Raw genomic sequence first — 24,077 nt, 5'->3', positions numbered from 1 at the left:
AATATTAGAGAGAGATTAGATATTAGAGATCTGTGTAAACTCTAAAGTTTGTCTCTCTCACTAAAAGAAGCTGGTCCAATAAAAGATATTACCTCACCCATCTTGTCTCTGTGACCGAGTGAGCTGAATGACACAGCATGTGTGATGTAAAATGTATGTATACAGAGACCACATGTATGTGCATCTGTGTAAATAAGGGGAAGATTAAAGGTGTGTTACATTATGAAAGTCCACTCTTTTTCATGTTAAGAATTTTCACAGAAATGGTTCAAAAGTATATTATATATATTTTTTTTTAATTTAGAAATTTATTCCAGTACCTATCATGAAGGTATCTGGAGTGCTTTATATAGGGATTGCCTACATTAAAAAAATTACGTCGACCTACAGCCACCGTAGTGATTCAATTGGCGCTTGGTGTCCACACTACACTTCTAACAGTGGTGTACCCGCTCGTCAGGAGCACTTGCACCGACTGAAGTGGGGCACTGACAGCCATGTGGGGCTCACAGCTGGAGCCCCCGCCCCATCCCTGGGTGACAGCCCGAGTTGTGATCTGGGGGCGCAGGCTCAATTTCACAGCAGGGAGCCTGACAGCATGAAATTGACATTCTTGTCAGTTTCACGGCTCCAGCTGTGAACCCATGCTGCTGCTCTGAGCAAGAGACAGGGGGGAAGCTGACAAGAATGACAGCCAACAGCCAATGTAAGTAACGCAGTGTCTTCATGAACACTGTCATCCTAACTACACCAACATAAGCGCTGCGCCTCTCGTGGAGGTGGAGTTATGATGTCAGTGTAGCAGGCCACTTATTTTGGTGGAAGCAGCATTCTAGTGCAGACACCGACATAAGTAGGTTGATGTAAACTGCTTTACATCAACCTAACTCTGTAATGTAGACCAAGCCATAGTTTAAAAACAGAGAGACGTGGTGAGTGAGGTAATACCTCTTATTGGACCAACTTCTGTGGTGAGAGAGACAAGCTTTTTAGCCATATCGAGCGCTTCTTCAGGCCTGGGAAAGGTACACTGAGTGTCATATCTAAATGCAAGCTGGAACACACTGCTTAGCATAAGTAGTTCCAATATGTGCTAAGGGACCTTCAAGGTAGAGTGGCCCATTAACATCTCTCTTTTTGTGCTAATACTGCAGAAGTGTTAATGGGAGACACTACCTTGAATGGTCCCTTACAATATGTGCTGTCTACTTAGGGCTTGTCTAACACTAGCGCTTATGCTGGCAAAACTGATGTTGCTTAGCGGGGTGTTTTTTTCAGACCCAAGTGACAAAAATTTTGCTGGCATAAGCACCAGTGTAGACAACCCTTATACTAAACAATCTGTTCCAGCTTGCATTTAGCTGTGACGCTTGGCATACCTTTCCCATATCTGAAGAGTTCTGTGTGGCTCGAAAGCTTGTCTCTCCCACCAGTAGATGTTAGTCCAACAAAAGATATTACCTCATCCAATTTGCCTCTCTAATAACCAACATGGCTACAACCACACTGCATAGTTAAAAGCAATCACATACAGAGAAACCAAGGGACAACACGGCCCCCTGCATGGAAACAGTGACAAAATCCAACATTCCATGTTATTTATTATTTTAAAAGTTTCAAAATATTATAATAATCCATAGGTCAGCAAAGAGATTGACCAAACAAATAAACCTGAAACTGCCCTGAAACTCACTAAATTTGAGCTTAGTAGACCGCAAGAGGGAACAACATGCTTCTTTTATAAAGGGTCTGATCCTGGAAACTTACTTACATTCATGAACAAGTTTAGAGGATGGAGCCCTGGATTTATAATTCCTAACTGGTTTTTAAATAATGTTTTTGAGGGCATTAAATGTGGGTATTAAGGGGCTGATCCAAAGTCCCCTGAAGTTAATAGTGGGTGGAGAGTCTCCTATTGACTTTAATGGGCTTTGGATCAGGCCTCAGATAAGTAAACCCTACTGATTTGCGATCAGTCAGAATGGTATCATGTAAAATAAAAGGGGCAAAATGTACGTGATTTTCCTTGTTCCTACCTGGCCATCCTCTCTGCATCAGCAGTACTTTGATCATCTTCCCACCTAGAAACAAAATAACCAGCTCTCTAAGCTAAGGTGCACGGACTGAGAATTTTTGGATACGACTATCCCCTTCTTTTCTCTCAGCAGAGGATCTCTACAGAACACGCCTACCTTGCAAACTTTTCCTTATCACCAGAGATTTGATCATCATCATACCTATAAACAAAATATGGTAGGTAAATTCAAAAGGCTTATGCAAAACTAGAAAGTCAATACAAAGCAGAAGGCAAAGAAGACACTTGCAAGTGCAAACTACTATAAATTATACCATGAAAAGCATGATAAAATGGGAATGAGGGAAAAGGAAAGGAAAAAAGGTCTTTGCTGAAATTATTTGAATGACCAGGAACCTGTTAAAATCTCTCTTTTTGTGTATTAATATGTAAAAGGTCAAAATATGTCCCACTGGTTTCACACTTAAAATATTTGAGCCTTTTTGGTTTATTGCTTGAGAAAGTTATGAAGAACACCCATTGTAGAAAGCACCATTGAGCTGTTACTAACAGTAACCCAGGACACATTCGTGGCTGCACAGCAGAAGTAGGGTTATCTTCTGCAGGCTGTATCTATTATCCAGGCCACCCAGAGGGCAGTGATGACACATACACATTGTGGGAAGACAGACAGAGACATCCAAGTGCAGTACATTATTTGATGGACACCTTTGTAAAAAGCTTTAATACAGACACTGTACACTCCACCAAGTGTTCTTTGTGAGCACCTGGACTAGATCCTCAGCTGGTGTAAATCTGGATAGCTCCACTCAAGTCAATGGAGCTACAGTCGAACCTCAGAGTTACAAACACTTCTGGGAATAGAGGTTGTTCCTAACTCTGAAACGTTTGTAATTCTGAACAAAACATTAGGGTTCTTCTTTCCAAAGTTTACAAATGAGCATTGATTGAATACAGCTTTGAAACTTTACTATGCAGAAGAAAAATGCTGCTTTCCTATGTTTTTTTTTTAGTAGTTGACATTTAACCCAGTACTGTACTGTATTTCTGGAGTTGTGGTTGGTTTGGGGGTTTTTTGGTCTCTGCTGCTGCCTGATTGTGTCCTTTCGATTCCAAATTAGGTGTGTGATTGACTGGTTAGTTCATAACTCTGAGGTTCCACCGTATACTGATTTACACCAGATGAGGATCTGTCTCCCTATATGAGAAATATACTGAATTTAGTGCAAATGTCTGTCATTTCACAAGGTGTATGTGTCACCAATGATCTCTTCTGGATGGAATGTCAGACCTCTTTCCTTGTGCATAGATCTCAGAAGGCTAAATATTATTACACATATGCCACTGCTAACTTCCCTAAAGTGTATAATTGTTGCATTCTAGTGGCTGCAGCCTACAGAGGATAGAAGCCTAAAATCCACTATACAAGCAGGAGTATTCATGGGTTACTACCAGTGATTAATCAATCATGTTTCTTAAACAGGCATCCTTTCTGTTTATTGCCTGAGCAATTTAAAAACTCGTATCTTCTTCTCAGTGAATCCCATTCAAAGGTTATTATATAAAAGGAGGATATTTCACTAAGAGAGTGCTGTTAATATGCTGTCAGCATGCTACCATACAATTACAGTGCACTTTACTCTTGTAAAGTTAACTTTCCACAGACCCAAATATGGACATGCAATAAATAAATAAATAAATAAAAATAAAATGAATTAAAAGGTTATAAGAGAAAAACAATAGTTTAAATGGGTTGCAGGAGACATCCTCCCAACTCCCACAGCCCTTTTAATGTTCTAGGTAAATGAAGGAGTAAACACATGTTAGTGCACATCCATGTGCTTCCTGTTCTGTTCCAGATGTAACAAAGCTTCTGTGTTGCCTTCTATATCTGGTGCCCTTCTCAATGCCCTCCATCAAAGTGGAATTCTGCTTTTGCATCATAAGCAATAACAAAGAGTGTAATGTCTTTCTCCACAGAAGTAGTGGTCAATGTTTGTGTGTGTAGCTATGATCTCTTGCTAAATTCACTAAGAATTCTTCACCTCCACCCCCGAAATCTGGTTAAGCTCATGAGTTATACACAAAGGGCCAGCTCTTCAGTTGGTGTAAATACACCAGTTTTATGTATAGTGCCTCTTTTTTAAAAAAAGATCTGGACGAATAAACAGAGTTGTGTACAGAAATACAGCACAACTCTACAGACACCTACTAGATGTGAGAGTTCTTGAGGCAAGTATAGAGTTATACTCAAGTGTCAAATACAGACAATAAAACTTACTTTCTCTTATATGAAAAGGACTGAATATGGTCAATCAGGTAGCAAGAATTTATAATACATTATGTTATATATTATAAATTAAACTAGCCTAAATACTTCAGGTGACATCCTGGCCCAACTGAAGTCAATGGGAGCTTCACCTCTGTCTTAAATGGAGCCGGGACTTCACCCTTTTTCTAGTGTTCTCCCAATGGAAGTCAGGGGCATAAAACTTTTTCTGAAAATAAAGAGCATTAGTGCTCCAGAAAAGCCAATTTGATTTTCTATGTTGTGATTGTCTCTTTGCCGTGGTAAATGCAAAGGCACCAGACACTGTTTATTAGTGTATGTAATCCTTTGATTCTTTCACAGGCTACCCATGGAAAGTACAGCATAATTAATAACCTTTTCTTTTTTTGAAAACTTAAAAGGATCACCATCAACTAGAAGTGTAGTTAATTTGTTTTAGAAGTGAGTTAAAAATAGTTGCAAGTACTACATTTTCTCATGAGCCCCCCCGCCAGTTTTTTCAGTCTTATAATCACATTTCCTTTTTCACCGAGTCCCATTTAAATCCTCAAAATGGAGCTAAAGTAGGACTAAAGTGGCCCTTATTTTGTACTGACTATGCATGCTGTATTCATTCAAGATAAAATGCCACTTCTTCTATTTTACTTTTTCTTCTGGGATATGGTCATGCCCTGAAAACATAAAGGAAAAGGATAGGTTCAAAGGAGAGTGCCTGTGTCTCTAAATAGCATATGCTATTAAATGGGGAAAAAAGTATATGTTGCACTTTCTCCAAAAAGAGTACAGGTAAGATGCTGGAGCATTAAACAATTAAGCACCAATTCTATCTTCAGATGCGTAAGCACCTGAATTTAACATTAGACAAGAATTTGGCTCCAACAAAAATAAAAAGATAAGACTCACAGGTCAAATTTTCAAAGGCTCAGGCCATGGGTGTTATGCAAAGTGCATATGTATCACTATGCTCACAAACCCTATATTTACACACAGATATCTGCATGCACAAGTCAGCTCAGCATAATCATAATATTTTACTTCTGTAGAAGCTGCCTGAGGCACTTAAAGTACTTCACAGACATTAACACTCAAATTTTTAAAATACCACTCAAAAATGTGGACTGGGATACCTTTTCTGAGAGCTATTGTTGACCTTACTAGGTAAGCCATGATTTGGTTTTAGAACTTGGTTCTAACACAACATCACTGTCCGTATTAGGTAGGAAAACCATTCTGGAACCCTATTAGTGACAACTGTAAATGACTGCTCTCATGGTTTGTGTAATTTGAGTAATAACCAAATAGCTGTGGGCTTTTGAGTATACACGATTTGTCCCATATTTGTCTAATGGGAAACTGCAAACAATGTAACCAAAATTGAAATGAAAAGTGAATGAATGGCAATGTTACAACTTTCATTTTTACTTATTGGAATGCTAAACATTCTATTCTACCTAACTTTGCTATTAAGTTACTGCTAAAGATACACACACAATACCTTAAAAAACTAGGAGCTGGTAGAATATTTTAATCACCACATTTTTTAAATGTGAACTATCATAATCAATATAAAACTCATTCAAACAATATAAAACTTATTTTCAGTGGCAGAAAGACAAATTCAGCAATCGAGAATAATGAGAGTTCATTTCTCAAACTGGGAATATTGTAACCAAAAGTCACAAATTTCCTCATCAAGTTTCCATGATCTTTGTAACGTTTCATGTGATGATGCAGAATGCAATCATTACATACGTGTTCTGAATGTTTTAAGCGAACAATACAGTAAGCAGATTCAGCTGAAAAAATTTGCTTATCAAGTAGTTCCTTTAGGGCTTGACACTCTGTGAGCCGAGATCTAGTGCATATCAACCTACTTACTGGCTATTATGTGCCAGGACGTCGTTGCCCAATTTGCCAACACAGAAGATGTTGCCAATGCAGTTCAAGCCAATCAGTTGGCACTGGGAGATACCAAATACACGTTAGCCTATGTACTAATATTTACAAAACTACAGTCAGTTTGCTAGTTGCCTTTCTGCATTGAAAAAGCCAATCATTTAGTTAGGTAGTTATAAAAGCTCACCTTGAAAATTTGCTGGGACCTTCCCCATCTTCATCTTCAAAGTCCATTCTGAAAAAGAAAAATTTTAAAATAAATAATCATTACTTAAGGAGCCATGGGTTAAATTAACATTCTGTCAACAAAAATCAGCACTGCTGCTATTTTATTCTCAATTTTAAGTGTATTTCAATGGGCTTTAGGTCTGGCCCATACATACTGAAGTTCTCAGTTATCCACATAATACAGATGGAGGTAACAGCCATACAGACTTCCCCACACTATCCCACCCGCATGCTTTTGCCCAGGTCTAGAAAGTTCACATCCAAGAGAGAGAGGGAACAGTAGGCCAATGTCTACATCCATTTGTTTTTTGGCCTCTCTGCTAAAACTGGCTGCCAATTAGTCCCAACTGATTGTAACTGTGGTGGTTTTTTGACTTGCCCGCTAGACACTAAGATCACCAATCCATTTCACACAGGTCATCAGTCATCCCTTAAATGGTGATGACTTTCAATCACTACACACTTAGGCTAGATTTAAATGAATTAGTGACTTTTAGACACTACAAAGCTATGTAATAATACTATTACTTAAAACATACAGTATTTTTACATCTGTACGTTTCTATACTTTATAAAGGTGGGCAAGTGTTGCTATCCCAGCTTTACGATTGGGAGAACCTGTGGCATAACAAGAGACGAAAGGCCTGATTCAGACTGCACAATGATTTTACCAGTGTAACCTTATTTACTCTAACAACCAGATCCGATTTACACAAATGTAAGTGAGGTTTGATTCAGGCCCTAAGTAAGTGTCTTATTCATGGTAGGTTTTTCATTATCATTCCTTTCAATTAACAAATCATACTGTAGTTTTAGGGGTTTTAAACCCTTTTTGTGAGTCAACATGAATATTTCTAAGTTTTCTAAAATTTCTGACTGCAATAACACTTAAGTAAATTCCAGATTCCATACATCCTAAAGTTCTTTATGACTACAAATGGCATAACTAAGTTACAGCTAAGGCAAAAGAAAACTGCAAAGACTATTTAGGTGTTCATATTAAAAAATGTTTCACTGAATAAAAAAAAGATTTTTTAAATTGAAAACTAAGACTAGAAAGTACAGCACAGTGAGTTCTAATAACTCAAAATAACTTCTTTGAAAATAAAAAACAAAATATAAATGAACTATATAATGTAAGGGCCAGACACTATCAGTGAATACTACCGTACGTCTCAATTTTTATATCAATGACTCTATGCCCTCTAAAAGATTTCTTTGGATGGCAGTAATCTATGTACAATTGGAACAAAAGCAGAAAATAACCACTGGAAGTGAGAAACTCATTAGAAAAGACACATTACTACTTCCCAGATGATAAGTGATTGTTCATTTCTAAAGGAAGTGGTGATGAAACCACCTCCCCACAAAATCTCATAGAAAAAAAATGTGGTTTCTGTATTTAAGTTGGATGAAGCATGATTTCATCATCAATGTTTGCATTAAAAATTACGTTGTGCTCTTCTAATCATCACCAAGTTCTGTTTCAGAATCACTTTCTATATGAACGTTCATTTGTATTTTTGTGGAGCAACAGCGACCTCCAGCGGCCAGAAAAGCTAGCTCTACAGAGATGACTGTTTATGGCTAACTCACGGCCAATCTAGTATCCATAACAATGCTGCATTCAGTATGGGGCTCTTCAAAGAGTCTGAATTTGCTCAGATCAGCTGCATGGGAGATATTTCTAACAAATGCCATGTTACCTTGTTGAAATTGTCCTGTGATCCTCATTCCTGCAGTTGATTTGGACCCTTTCACCTATGTTGTCACCACTGACTGAAGTCAAAAAAGAGCTCCATAGAGGCACAGGGGTCGGTCCATGAACAGCCAACTGCAGGACCATTGTCTATAAAAGCAAATCCTTCCCTACCTCATTAGCAACTGAAGCACAATGGAGAGAGAGTCAGGTGTTTACAGCAGGTGCTGCACATTCCCTGCCCTAGAGGAAATCAACCGGAGAGACATGGGTCAGGGCTGGAGGACGCTTCATTGTGTAGCTCCTCCAATCCTTCCCCGTGTGGAAAGGTATGAAAGGGGCTTTTCCCTTTGTGGGTTTTCCCAGATCCCAACCAAAACACACTCAGGTTGGGTGTTGAGAGCTGGATTTTTCCATGAGCATAACATTCCAGCTTTAGTATGTTTGGTCCAATTTATTATTATTGGAATATGAAAACCTTGATAATGTATTAAGGGCCTGATCTTGCAGCCCTTATTCATGGGACTAGTCCCAACAGAATAGGTGAAACTAATCATGCAAGTATTTATCCAGCTAAATCGAGCTGAGTTCTTTAAACTACAAACTCTTTGGAGTTAGAGTGCCACTCGTATGTATAACAGCACCGACCACATTGTGTGTGGGCTACTGGAATGCAAATAAATACATCTAGGCATGTATATGGTGCTTATCATTGTAGTATCTGAGTGCCTAGAGCTGTAGTATCAGGCTTTAACATACTAGACTTTAATATATACAAATAGCTTTGTTAGGCTACAATGTAATTGAGTTTTTATTCCAAATGTAAAACAATGCTTTTTAAAAAAAATAAGGAATTTAACTTCATAGAACACTTGTAAAAATGCTGCACAAAATTAATATCAGCTCTGGTCTTTGTTTTCAAAATGAGTGCACAACAGAGATTTATTAACTATAGGACATGGAAAAACTCTGATCATCGTGAAAAAAATAGTGGGTTTAAAGTAAGTGATGCTAACTGGTTGCCTTCCACTAATGTGTATTGTTCAGAATGAGGCAAAACCCAGAAGATAAGGAATCAGTTTTAACCTTTAGCATAACACGGCACAGCATGTAAAAAATATTCCAACAAACTCACCTTACCCCAACAGACAAGATCCTCTATTCAGAAGGAGTAAATTGCATGTCAGCAATACAGCAGAAGTAGCTTTCAAGAAGACAAACGACATCATTTCAGAAACAATATCGTTTGTCTTCATTTAAAATTTCCATTTAAAAAAAGGGACTAAAAATATGCTATACTGGGCTCTCATACTGAAGAGACAAGAATAAATTTTGTTTTCTTCTTTCACACAGTATTCAGCTGTTGTGAAAAAGCTGGATAGTAATTATAAAATACTGTAACATTCGTTCAAGCAAGAAGCACAAAAAGGAGATGGGGGCAGGGTGAGTGGGGAAGATGGGGGGAAATTTTAGATAATGTTTAAAAGAGATGGCTTGAGGTGGCTATCCCTGAGGAGGTGGGTGGAAAACAAAGGTCCACATCCTAGTGCCCCAACACAGCAAAGACAAAATCACCCGCTGACCTGAGGCTAAAAACCACTGGAGCCCTAAAGGAAACAGATACTGAGAGGAAAAAAACAAAAGCCAGAAGAAAGAGACCTGAAATATGGCTAGTGCCTACACCCATAAGGGCTTTAAAAAACAGCACAGTAAAGGAAATAAATTTAAATAAGTCTACGTACTCCTACTGCACTCATCAATGGAATATCTTATGCATTTACCTTTTTTTATTCCCCATAAAACATTTGATATAATCCACAGAAAGGAAAAACATATTTCCTAGCTGTCACTGGAACAGAATCCTTACCGAAACACATTTTGGACAAAGATTTTAAATTGGTATACATTCAAACCCAGACAACAATTATTTTGCCAGAGTGCATCAGCAATTATAAGCGAAAAACAATTTTCAAAAAGACACCAAAAGTTGGGAAAGAAGGCCATATCACTGGCTGCATTCTTCTGTGTTTGATCTGAGGCATTCATTTCTAAAGTGCCCAAGGAGTCAGGTGTTCAAAGATGCATCACCAGGAGAGTAATGAAAGGACTAAACGTTAGTTACAGTTTTGTTCAAAGAGAAAGTACAATGTATTTGACACAGCAGGAAGACATGCCAGACATTCTTTCCCTCAAGGTCTGAATACATAGACTGAATAAAATGCTTTCCTCTCCACCACCTTAGGGAGGGCCTTCTAATCTAGAACTAAGATGCACTGATACAACATTGCCTTCTGTACAGCAGTAAACATAAAATAAACAAGTCAGAGAACTTTTATATTCAATACATTTTTAATAACTCACTTCTACCTTTTCTCCCGTTCTCCCGCATGTAAAAGGATACGTACAATGGCAAATTTAAAACTCAGGATCATGACCTTTTGATTTAACTTCCAAGTCAATATTTTGTATAACCAGCAGACCTTGCAATTTAGCAACATCAATCCTTGGCAGTCACTACTCAGTAATTAGCATTAGTAGCTGACCTGGCTGCCGCTCGGCAGTGAGATCATTTGTCTGGTCACGTCAGAGTCAAAGACAGTGAGACTCTTTGTACAGTAGCCATTAAAAAGATATTGAAGCTTTCTCTCTTTTAATAGATTCCAAGGCCAGAAGGGACCATTGTGATCATCTAATCTGACCTTCTGCATAACACAGGCCAGAGAACTTCCCCGGAATCCGTCCTAGAGCAGATCCTTTAGAAAAACATGCAATCTTTGATATTAATTCTTTTTTTTTTTTTTAGCATAAGCTTGAAAAGGCTTTCATGTTAAACAGTGAAAAATTGACTGTAGTTTTTTCAAAGGGATCATTTATGATTTTATAAGATTAACTGCTCACAGTTAGTTCAGCATCTGTGAAGTGGGCTTCCATGTAAGGCAGATAAAAGGAACAGATCACACTAGGGCTCCACACTCCTCATCTCACTGCCAATTTAATTCCAGGTCTAAGACAAGATCCAGATCCTCCTGTTTTTACTCACATATGGACTGGGACCAGCCCTCCTAGCTATTGACAGAACACTGTGGCTGACAATCACAAGAGGAGAACTGACAGGAACTGGGTCAGGGTCCTCTCAGGAGATGCCCCTTGGTGGAAGGCTCTTTACTCTTGATGAGTCCTTTCTTTGTCATATTTAAGGGCAAACATAAGACAGACCCATCTACATGTGTATGCCTTCCCCTAAAAGAACAGTGAAATCTCCAGGAAATGATCTCCCGACCACCGGCTGCATTTCATCTACCTATGAAATTAGTTATGTCTGGGGAAATAGAAGAAAACATTTTTCCCCTGTGAGACCCTGAGGTACTTCTACTCCACGGTGAGGACCCCCCAGATATTACAATGAGAGGGGCCACAGAAATAGATATGACAAAAAAAACCAACAAAATATTGTCCTTCTTAGGGACACAACATTGGGAATGAGCAAAAATGGCATGTATAAAATCACAATTTCCTTTTCCCCAGCAAAACCTCCAGCCATTTTAAGACATGAGCTAGAACCAAACCTTTCTCAGATACGGAGACATTTTAAGTTTTGGTTTCCAATCAGGCTCAGGATATGACAAGTTAAAATACCTCAAGAGATGCTGTAGTTGTGGTTTCTACACCCAGGATGAAAAATGGTAATACTATACTGAAAATTTAAGTAGAAAATGTGTAGTTGTGAGATTCCAAGCCCAATTTTCAGACTGAATAAGTTTGGATAAGTTTGCATACACGATCAGAATCACACTTTGCTCCGCTTATTCACATGAGTAAACCCATTGGTCTCAATGGGATTTTTCATCTGAGCAAGTTTTATATGATTAATGGTTTCAGGACCAGATTCCTGAATTTTGGATGTTTAGCCAGTCTGTAACTCCACCATAACTTGCCCACCGCTAAACAAAATACACACACACACCGGCAAGTTCAGTCTTACAACAACATTCATCATTATACATGGTGAAAAGAAAACCGAAACACAAGTAGCCAGTGTTGTGCCACAGGTCAGTACATGTACGCATTTAACTTATGAATGCAAACAGTTTTCAGTTTCACCTCTGAGAAAATGAAATAACTTACCCAGAACGCCTCTTTCCTCCTCTAGCAGGCATGGATCCTGCCATTCTCACCTGTCCCGTTGCCATCGGTGCAACCGGCAATGTCACCGATCCAGGAATATCGGAAGCCATTTCTGTGATACAGAATAAAAATCAGGTTATCCGCTATGAAAGCTGCAGCCAGTGATAATGATGTACAGAAGGCACTTTTAAAAACTATTGGTGCAGAGAGATCTTCCTTTTATTTTTAAATGAAGACAAATCCATCCTTTGTAGTTTAAGGACTATACGAATTATGGCAAATTCACTACACTCATGCAATAACTTCAGTTTTGTCAAAGACCACCCTGAGTGCAGTTGGAGAGAGACAATCACAGCACACAGAAAGCTCTGTATTTCATTTACCTATTAGCTCGCTGTGTTGGCCCAATCCTGCTTTTATGAAATACATGAAAGAACAGAGCCACAAACACCCCCACCCCTTCCTACCAAGAGGCACTTTAGCCTGATACACTGTACCTTTAATCAAAAGCTAACACCTCAACTGACTCTTATTGTTCTACCCTTTGAAATGTTCACTTCAGTCTTTTTAAAATATTCTTTTACTGCATATCATAGGAACCAGGGATCCCAGATTTTTGTCTAAAGCTATTCTCTGTAAGTCCTACACTCCAGTTTGACATGGTTCCAAATCATATTATTTAGTAACAATTCAAGTCTTTACTTTGAATAATTCTACCTGTTTTAAAATTATTTGTAAAACCACTCCACTGACAACTTTATCTGTTGATTTTACCCACTTTCAGAATATTTGTAAAAATCCTATTTTATATGTGCGTAAGTCAAAAAAGAAATAATGTTTGCTTTAAAAGACATGTAAGTTCTTCAGTTAGGAGTTTGCACTGAGTGATTGGAGTGTGAATGGCTGAGCAATTGAGGTGGGTGTAGACAGGGAGAGTTATTGAACAATTGGTCTAAGTAAGGGACGTCGAAACATGATGAAGAAAACACCAGCCTCACCTCAAACGTTTGAGGGAGGAAGAAAGGAGCAAAGATAGTAACTTTTACCACTCAACTGGACGAAGAGGAGTCCACCCTGATAACTTTGGAGTCAGCCCATGTCAAAGAACAAAATCTGATCAGGTTTGCAACAATGTGGGTGATTAAGGATCACACCAAATGCAGATGCATAGACTTACATGGGATCTTTTTTCCTATAAAATGGGACAGAAAGATGAAGGCTGGAGGTTCAGGTCTACATCACCACATCATCCAGGAGTACCAATGCGCATCGGCAGAACCTTGCTCCTCATCCTCGTGCTACAGTCACCTGGCCAGTGACTACCACAAGCACCAAGAGGCTGGTAACTATAACATCTGTGAGACCCCTATGTATGTTTGTCTGTCTCTCTGTCTGTGTGTACGAGTGTGAATGAAAGTACCAATTGAAACATGTGTCAGTGAAGTACACTTTATTAACAAGAATCTCTGTATTTGTAATCACTATGTAAAGCACAATATTGATATTGATACAATGTTGATACTGTTGTCCTGGTATTTACATTATTGATGCTATTTACCAAATTTCTGTATTCACAATAAATGTGGCTTCTTGCCTTATCCCCTGAAAAAGATTGTGATATTTGTTATTTGGATAACAGCCCAACTTTTGCTCCCTACCGCACAAGAGATGCCAATGAACCCTACCAGTCTTTCACAACACCTAAGCTTCCTTGCAGAAGTTTTTGGTTAATGCAAAACTACTGAAATGAATTAAGTGATGGTGCATAATTTACCCAGATTAGGCAAGCCAAAATTTTAAAATATATTCAAATGCAGTATGAAAAACCTATATACTGGTAATTGTGGGCAGCCATGAGTCTAGTCGTTAGAGCAGAAAATTGGGCCTCAGGAGATGTTCTTTACATTCTGGTAGCATTTAGAGACCCTGATCAGAATCAGTGTCCCAACGTGCAAGGTGCTATACAAAATTACAGGAAGACAGACATTTCCTGAAGAAAGTTTACATCTAGATCCTTATTCCTATCTCTATCAGTGCCTCTGTGCGTGACCTTGGGCTAATCCGACCTCCGTGCCACGCTTTTCGAATCTGTAAAATGGGGATATCGACACTTACCTTAGTAAAATGTGTTGAGATGACAGAATTTAGAGGCCTTTTTATTATCCACAGACAGCAATTGGATGGGAAACATTTTATTATACTTCAGAATGAAATACATTATTCTGTTTTTCTATAGTGTATTTTTTTTCTATATCATAGGTTAAGTATATGTCTTTGTGGAATCACTATAAATGATTTAAGAAATGAAAATTCTCTCTCCTTCTAAAGCATAGATTTTTCACAGACCATTTGCTGTAGCATGTAACTGAGATACACCAACCAATTTATTACTCTTCCCCTCTCCCAAAAGACTTGGTAGGCTGGAGCTTCTGGAAGGATGGAGAGGAATGTAGTGGTGAGAGTGAGCACACACCAAGAGAAAAAAAGAGACTGGGTAAGAAAAAGTGTGTTCTCTTTCACATACACACACAGCAGCTCATTACCAACTCCAAATGCATTCTACTCCAAACTTCAACATTAAATATTAATTCCAATATTTTAAAATTTGTATTTAAAAAAATATCATTTAGAACCACACATCAGGGTGGCAAAGGCATCTTTGGTCACTTGGTCCATCCATGCATTGCTGTAGCACCATTTCTAAGATTTTTAGTGGAAGTTTATTGCTTTGGAGAACAGGGATTGAGGGTTGTTCTCATTTTTCATTAGTGCCATATCCACGATGTTCCATAACAGAACGAAAAACGTCAGAGTACCTCTAGAGGTGGGTAGTTGAAATCCTATAACAAGGGGCTTCTACAGAAGTGAGCATAAGGAAGGCTGTTATGCTGCTCCCACTCCACAAATAGACCCCCTTTAAACAGAGATGAATCTCCCCCGGCAGCCGACACCAGTTTGAGGGACATGACATAAATCAACCCTAAAACACAGAAGAATCTGAGCCTATGAAAATTTATTAACAGAGAGCAAATTAGTCTAGAAATCCTGTTATTTTCCCCAACATCTTAGCACAAAAAAAAGTGTGACAGGGAAGCAGAAACTCACTGTTTTTAAACATTTTCTTTCATATCTGGAGAGCACTTCATTCCTGACATTTTATAAAAATCCATTACACAATAATGCACATTTTCAGTCTCATTGTTTCTGTTCACTGCTGTTAGGAATGTCTTCTAGCACATTTATTTTATTAGCTGAATGCCTTTTCAACCAAGTAGCAACAGAGCAGAGAACTTAAAACAACATGCTTCAAAAATGCATTCAAGGATTTAAAAGAGACGTGCCTACCGTATCATAAGACAGATATATTCTGTGGCATCTAATGCCTATGACATGCTCTATATATTAATGAGCATATCAGCCTATTTAACAATATACATGTAAACATATATTTTATGCACACAAATGCACTAAAACATAAAAGCTAAACCACTATTTCTGAAAATAAGTTATCTTAAAGCAATACTCAGTTCCGGCCCTAAAAACCCATGGCGAGTTCTGCAGCTATCGAATCCTGGAGGAGAGTGAGGTCTAACTATCCAGCTGTGTAAGAAATGCAGAGAGGGTAGCAATTCTAAGGGCCATGACTGAGATAACACACACCCCTCTGAAGGGAGCATTCACTACCTAATGACAGTATCATTACTGCACAGGGGAACCTCTAGGGTTAACACATCTGACAAGGGGGCATCATGTCTGCAGTATCCTGGGGAGCAAAGGCTACATTGCTACATAGATCTCCCCAAAAATATGCACTCCAAATTCTGACTGTGTGGAAACTCCATACAGGAGGCAGCCAGCAACCTATATATTATAGATTCCAGGGAGTCTGACTCGGTAACTGGTTCAGATTTGAACTTTTCCTCAGAAGTAATTATCTCCACACCCACTTGCCAACAGTCACCATGCAGTATCAGAGCCTCAATATTCATATCTCCTTCATATGCTAAAAAGCAGGTCCTAGGGCTCCACATGAAGCAGGGTGATTAGAAGTTGGATGGATCAGAGAAGCAGAGAGGACAGGAACATGCTGCCTCACAGAACGAGGTGGTCGTCTGTGGAAGCCACAGCCACAAGGAAAATGTGACTGGACAGTCTGCTTTCTCTGAAGCTGGACCTGCTGGCACTGAAGGGCACGAGAGACTAAGCTAAAAGGCTTGGAGATGTCTACACGGTACTATACTAAGGGAGACCTACAAATACAGAATAGAAGTAACCTGGCAAACAGGCCATAAGAAATACTGCTACAGGGAGCCCTCTGCTGTGAGAAGGAGGGACAGCAGAAAAAGGGACACCTGTCAGCGATCCAAATTACAGCAGTATAAACGTGGAGCAGCTCCATGGAGGTAAACTGAGTTATTTTGGTATAATGGAGATCTGAATCAAATCAGACCTGAAAGTGCATGGGCAGTGTTAATGCTGGTTGTGAAATGGAAGTGCTTGATGTGTGGTACTTGTCAAACAATGCCAGAAAGATAAAGTTCTCAGACGTGTACACAGCCACATACACAGTTGTTACTGGTGACGCAAAGAGAAGTATTTCATCAGCAATGTGTAGTGTGGCGAGGTGGGCCTGTTTGGCCCAATGGGTCTGCGCTCCCTTCGGCTATGCTGGTGATGTGGCTGGGTGGGAGCAGGGGCGGAAGGCCCAGTCCCGCCCTCTACCCCAGGCCCCGACCCAAGGACCCTGCGAAGAGTAGCCTCAAACAGCTTAATCCATGATCTACTACCTTCCCTGGGTCGCCTGTCCACAGCCCCCCCTGCTTGTGGTCCTCCTTCAGGCTTTTGGGGCCGGCTTCCCCATACTAGCTCCAAGCCTTGTAGCAGCTCTGCTCTACTCTGCTCTACTCCTCCATTCAACTCCCTCTCAGCTGCCCCTGCCTGCCTGAAACAGAGACTTTTACAGGCTGTGGCAAGTTCCTTAATTGGCTTCAGGTGGCCCAATTAACCTGGAGTAACCCTGGATGTGTTACTCAGGGACAGGGATTTGGTAAGCCTAGGACTGATATATATGCCTCCCAGCACCCACTTCCTTTAAGGGCACAGGTGCTGGCTTGTCAGTAAAAATTGTATGTCAAACTAGAAGTATAATTCCCCATTTATTGATACGGGATACCCCTAACTTGATCATCAAAAGGGTTCCTAGGTCAACAACTGCATGAGTTCAACAAAAGCACCCTCCTATAGCGATCAGGGCTGGCCCCGTCACAGTATTAAGAAATGAGCTGGTCTCTTTCCTAGGATGGGAATACTTCTTTTGCCAACAGAAATAAGGCATATCTAGCACACACAACATTTATTTAAAGTATGTACATAGGGAGTAATGGTCAAAGTGAAATATGTACATTGAATCCGACCTTGAAAGCTGCCTAACACTGTGGATACACTAGAGCGAAAAATACCTTTGCAAATACTTTAAACAGCTTTAAAAAACAGTTTCTCAGTTGTAAATTGTTTTTAAAGGTAAGACATTTGCTTTTGCATTGCAAATTCACAGGGTTACAAAAATGGAAGAATAGGCTTCCCACCCAGAATAGAGCAGTGGTATTCGGACCTGGTGAGTTAGCAGCAAGAGAGTGAATAGCTTACTGTCGCAGAGAGCAATTATATGACTTCAGCAGAAATTGGGATCCAGTTTCTGGATACATGTGGATAAAGAATGCTGAGATAGCTCAAATAATCCCTTCCGCCTGCCCTTTCCACGTTTCCCCTCCCTCTTTTCACCCCCTTCAGTCCCCTCCTTTCCTTTTCTGCCTATTTATTACCACTAAGTCTCTTTTTTAAATTGTGACCTCATCTTCCCATGTTATGTCTGTGTAATATTGTCTGATTTTGTGCTGTCTGCTCCTGCAGCTTTCTCAAGTTGCATAACTGCACACGTTATTAGATATCCTGTGAAATGTGCAGTATTTGGTAACATATACAAGCTGCAAGACATTTACCTTTTTGTACTTTTTACTGTTTGTTTCTTTATGAAAATAAATAAAATTAATCACAAAAAAGAAAATTCACAGGGTATTTCATTAACAGGGTACAAAAGGTAAAGTAATAAAAAAATCAGCCCAAAAAAGTATCCAGATGCCTTAAAATTAGGATTCAAGAAAACACTCATTTTGTAAAGAATAATCTCCAGTGACAGATTAGATGGCCTAATAGTTCTCTTCTATCACTGTCATCCATGAGCCTGATCCTGCCACCCATACTCATACTGAGTTATACATCACTCCATGAGCACTCCCATGAAGTCAAGAAGAATGATACTATTCAGTGTGAGTAAAAGTGACAGAATCAGCCTTGTGATTCTGTATCTAGAATAGATGCTGAAGGCATCTTTTCTGCCCCTCCCCTACCAATGGAATATGGCTGTTCAGTATTTCTTTGGTGTTGCACACTGGTCACGCCAAAGTGCTCTGGGATCTTTTGAAATGAAGAACGTTTTACAAAATATATGTTGTTTTTTAAAGTATTGATAAATTCCAGCTCCAAATAAAAGAAGTTTCATATTTGTCCCAGCTTTCATAATAAAGTTTGAGATCTGTTATTTACTAAATAGATTTGTAAATATATGTATGCGATTTTTACAACAACCCATTTAAATTCTTTGTACTGCTGAGAATGATCTAGTGTGCTATCTTCCAGTACAACAACTGAGAGCTTAAGCCTCAGCGATTTTATTGCAGCAAGATGACTGGATTGGACTGTAAGGGGGAAACACTGATTTTCTTTTCTTTTTAATTAGAATGTTACTTACCAGAGATGGGCCCCTGGACCAAAACCTCAAATTCAAACATCCCCCACGCTTCCGAGTATTCAAACTGCAGATCTGGATTTGAATTCTGAAACTTTAGCTCAGCTCTAGTACAAGACATGCTTATGGCTTTTAGACAGACAGACTTCAGAGAAGCACAGCTGACCAGCTGCACATATTTACAATTTGCATCATCCAGCTGAAGAGGAGATTCTGCTACTGCAATCAGAAACCTCTGCTTTTTGTGATGCTCTGAAATTCCCAAAGGGACACTCTCTCTCCCATCTAGAATGGCCACTATCCAACATTACTTTCAGTCAGTGTATTACACAGTCTTTGCTCCAGCCCAAGACACACATGACCTGCATAGATAACACTGGCCCTGATCCAAAGCCCACTGAAGTCAATAGCAATCCTTCCACTGACTTCAATGGGCTTTGGAGCTCTTCAACTTTCAAACCTTGAGAGACAAGTGCTACATTTGCTATTAAATATTAGGGACCACTGAGGATGCTCCTTACAGTGTTTCTATCCATCACAATTTATTGTAACATGTTATATTAGAACTAAATATCAGTGCATGACTAAACCTGAGAGATTCTAGTTTATAAATATAAATGTTACAGATTTGACTGCCAGTCCACAAACTGACTGAAATGTCAGCCATCTCAGAGCAAATCTTAATCTAAGGTTAACACACAAAATTAAGAACGTGTCCTGTCCCTTGAACTGAAACTGATAAACATGTTTTAGATGTTCTACAAAGGCAGATTCTAAAAACTTCTTTAGGTAATGGACAAGTACAGTTTTCCAAGTCATGAAGAATTAAGCTATACAACCACTAACCGATCACAAAGGGGTTTTACAACCTAATACAGGCATATATAAGAACAAAATAAAATCATATTTGTGAATTCAGAACTCACCAGGAGAAAACACAGCCACCATGAAGAATATTTCATAAAAAACAACACCTACAATAAAATCTAATTGTAAATTTAGTCACATCACTTTGGCATGTTAATTATAGAGAAAGAAAAAACCCAGAGAAATTCCACACAGCAGTACAAATGAAAAATAATACAACTATTTTACAACTTATTAATATTATTATGCATACATTCCATTAACAGATAGGTTAAATAGACAACAGATTGGAAAAATTTAACCGTTACATAGGATATGCAAAAGAAGCGATAACCTTTAAATGCTCTTAACTCAGCGCAATCATATCAAATCAAATCATATCAAATATCATATCATATCATATCAAATATAATAAATCCCACCTTGAGAGAAGAATTTCTTTCCTGTGACCAAAACCTTCTTGAAAGAAATGTTATCCGCATATGAGAAACATCAGAAACAGCTGGGAAGAAATGCAACTGCATTGGTATTCTGCTCAGAAAATGTCATCACAGATCTGTTTACCTTAACTGTGGACCATGATTCAGCTAGCAACCACCATCTTGCATACTGATCAATTTATTTGCAGCAAAATTACTAACATTTTCTATATTAACCACATAGATTCTGGAAAATAGTTAATAAATCTTTTTAAAAATCAAAATATATAATATGGACACTATTTTGTTACATTTTTCATTCCAGCAAAAAGCATGGTACTTTATGGAGCTTCTCCTGTTATCCTATTGTGCATAATATGACATTATATTATATACAATTATTAAATGGATAGTTGAGGTTTTTTTTAAAGTAAGAGCTTTAGGATTCACAGGTGAATGTTAGTTATACCTGAAAAATGTAAAACCACCGAAGTAAGTATGTGATTCTTAATGGATCTGGTCTACAGCATGTATGGTAGTATGTGCAGTCCTGGGCCCTTAATAAGAGTGCAGGACAGCTGGGGATCATTAGCAGTACTTCAGTAGCATTAGGAGATAGCAAAGAGTCCCTGCCTCAAAGAGCTTTGGCTGTTTTTTTGGGGTACCTCAATTTTTGGGTATTCAACTTGAGACATCTTAATGAGGCCTGATTTTCAGAGGGCAGGTGCTCAGCACCTTTTGAAAATCAGGGGCCTTAAGGGTGTCAAGCTGGACACCGAAAAATGGTGGTACCCAAAAATCACTAGTCACTTTTGAAAATCTTGGCCTATAATGGTAACCTATCAAGTGAAAGGATACTACATTCTTGAGGCGTGGATATGAACTACTACTTTTAAAATTAAAAACAAAACCTGCATTATTAAAGCATGAAGCTATTTATGTGCCAATTTTTGATCTTGGATAGGAATATGCAATTCTAACTGACTTCAGTGAGTGTTATGAATATGTATCCAAGGGCAAAACCTGGCTCAATAGACGCTTACTACTGTAGAAAGTTATAGGATACTAAATAAACAATGTATTAGAGCCAAGCTCTATAATGAAAAACACAAACTTCACTTATGAAACAGCAATTTTAGATAAGAAACTGCTTTACTTTGTAAAGACAGAGGGAGTTAGCATTATCAACAGAGGGAGTTAGATTATCAAAAACAAAAAATAATTATCTAACACTTAATATACACTTTACCACACTGTCCAAAGGAAATTAATTATTTTTAGTGCATTTATAGAAAAGGTATTTGTAGATTTAAACTGAGAAATTAGCTGCCAAACTTTTAAATAAAATGGGTCCATGTGTAATTCTACATTAACATTAGCTCACAATATTTCTACAATTGCACATACATTTTTGTATACAGCCTGTGCCTCTTTTCCCTCCAAAATTTGGCCCTAAAATGCATCCCTTGTCTATGCAATAGTGACTTGCGCTCGTAAATGAGCATGTGGTAGGTTTCTCCAAATGTACCACTTTTGCACACTGTGCAAAATAGATCTCTTTTCTAAACTGGGAAATATTTCTAAATTTTTGCTTTAACTATATTAATAGTCCAAGGTTTTCAAAACTACATCATCCACGGCTGGGTCTATATTAAAAACTTATCAATATGGGAACATTGGTTGTGTGTGTGATTTTTGGTGATACTGCTGTCTCAGCAAAAGCCCTACCGCAGACACAGTTACACCAGCATAAAAGTGCTTCTAACAGCATAGCTTACTTCACTTGGGAACCTGGAATAGGTTATGCTGCCAAAAATGCTCAAGTGCAAACCTGGCCAGACATTTTGCAGTGACTGTTTGATTCAGCCCATGGTAACAGTCATCAGTGCTGTTGACTATGTGAAATGGGAGGGTGGTTTCTTTTTCCAGCTGATGAGTGAGAAACACCTGAGTAAACTGGGGAAGTTGCCAACCAAAGAAGCGGATCAGTACTGCCAATGCCAGGAGTTTAAAAATCATGAGTCAGAACCCCCTCACTCACCTTCACCAAAATAAACATGATATTGTCCTAAAAATCTTGGAGTTTTTCAAAAGAATAAATCACAGTTTGGGGGGGGCTGTCTTCTGGATTTTAAACTCCCTATGTTCATCCCCAACATATCTGTGATGATTAAAGGCTAAAAATTCAACTTTATTGCATAAAAAATGGGTGCACAAATATGTAGGCACCAGCACCCATGTGCACCTGCTTCCCCACCTTCATCGCTGATTCACCTTCGTCTCTTCTCTTATTCCCATGCTTTTCTCCTCGTTCCCGGTTTTTTCATCCCTCTCTTCTTAGCATACTAACAGCTTCTAGCTAGGGAAAGGAGGCACTTCTTGTATCATGCTCCAGCAGACAAATTCCAACATGCCATGTCCCACCCTCAGGGTTAAGAGAGAATTTGCTTGGACTTCAATTGTTCGAAGGACAAAAGGATAAAGAAGAATCTTTAGTGTTATTGACAGTCGCCCTTTTGTGAGTGTAAGCCAACATGAGTGAGACTGTGCCTGAATATTTGACACTCAAGGTGTGTCTTCACTGCAGAGCTAATTCAATTGTTTACCTTAACTATGCTCCCATCCACACACAAAAACTGTGACCCAGATTTAGTGCAGCTTTCTGAAGGACTGTCCCCATTCTCCAAGGAAACAAAATAAAACTCAGAATTAAGACCGACGGTATGCAGAATTATCTCGGGTGATCAGCATCAGGGTCTGAGCACTTGGGTGAGCTTAGCCCAGGTGTGAGCAAACCACTCTGCAAAGCTCTACTCAAGTTACTGTGTCCTCACTGATGCTGCACTCCCCCATGTGTGGGCCTTATGGGGGCACATCCCATGGTTCTTAGCACTGAGATAAGATGAGCCTCTATGATTCTTTTCCAGTGAATTGTGGGAGGACGGGTCTGTCTTTCTACACACAGAGAGGCGGTTGAGGAAAGGTATTGGAGGACTATCAGCACTCAAATGGGCTACCCTGTGTCCTCACTGCAAAGCGAGCAGGTTACCAGCCCAAGTAAAAGCAGCACCCAGGCTTTAGCATATATCCCCACTCCCAGGATAGGCCAAGGAGCTTGGGTTAAAAGCTGCACTGAATGTGGACCACAGTGCTTGTGAGGATGGGAACAGAATTAAGGGCAACAACTGAATAAGAGCCCAGGTTAGCTCTGCAGTGAAGACATAGCTTGAGTATAAAATATTCAGGCTCAGTCTCACTCACGTTAACACACACTCACAAATGGGCAACTGCATGTGCAAATCAGGTAGTCACATAGCTAACGACCCAATCTGCATTCTCAAGTCAGGGTTTCATGTGCAATTCACTGGCCAATTTGCAGAGAGGCTGCAAAGTTGGCTTTGAAAATCTGTCCCTGGAATTGATAGAATCTTTAAACTACAGGGGCCGTTCCTTAGCTTGTGTAAAGTGTCATAACTCAACTGAAGTTAATAGAGCTATGACAATTTACACTAGCTAAGGATCTGGTCCCAGGTCAGCACATATCACAGAATATATTACCATACATAAGTACAATGGGATGTATATTTTCCACCTTAATTTGTCCTCGTTTTGTTGTTTAGACATTCAAGATCATTTGATCAATTATTCCCCGTTTAATATGGGTATTAATCACACTGTAAAGTATTAAATCAAGTGATGTTCCGTTGCAAAAA

The 24,077-nt window shown here is 39.0% G+C and overlaps 1 protein-coding gene across 6 annotated transcripts in view; it reads right to left on the bottom strand.

Annotated features, from left to right (window-relative positions):
- Positions 1 to 24,077, bottom strand: part of ARNT2 (aryl hydrocarbon receptor nuclear translocator 2) — a 129,497-nt gene that overhangs the window by 85,623 nt on the left and 19,797 nt on the right. For all 6 annotated transcript variants that reach the window (XM_067555706.1, XM_067555708.1, XM_067555709.1 and 3 more), the window contains exons 2-3: positions 12,274 to 12,385; positions 6,409 to 6,456 (exon numbers count right to left, since the gene is read on the bottom strand). In XM_067555706.1, the coding sequence (XP_067411807.1) occupies positions 6,409 to 6,456; positions 12,274 to 12,385 (160 nt within the window). The remainder of the gene's footprint in view (positions 1 to 6,408; positions 6,457 to 12,273; positions 12,386 to 24,077) is intronic.

The sequence above is a fragment of the Emydura macquarii genome, unplaced genomic scaffold (genome assembly GCF_026122565.2).
Source record: "Emydura macquarii macquarii isolate MOO-44397 ecotype Brisbane River unplaced genomic scaffold, CSIRO-AGI_Emac_v2 contig_1644, whole genome shotgun sequence".
In the NCBI taxonomy this organism is placed as follows: domain Eukaryota; kingdom Metazoa; phylum Chordata; order Testudines; family Chelidae; genus Emydura; species Emydura macquarii.
This window is presented reverse-complemented; position numbering and strand designations above follow the sequence as displayed.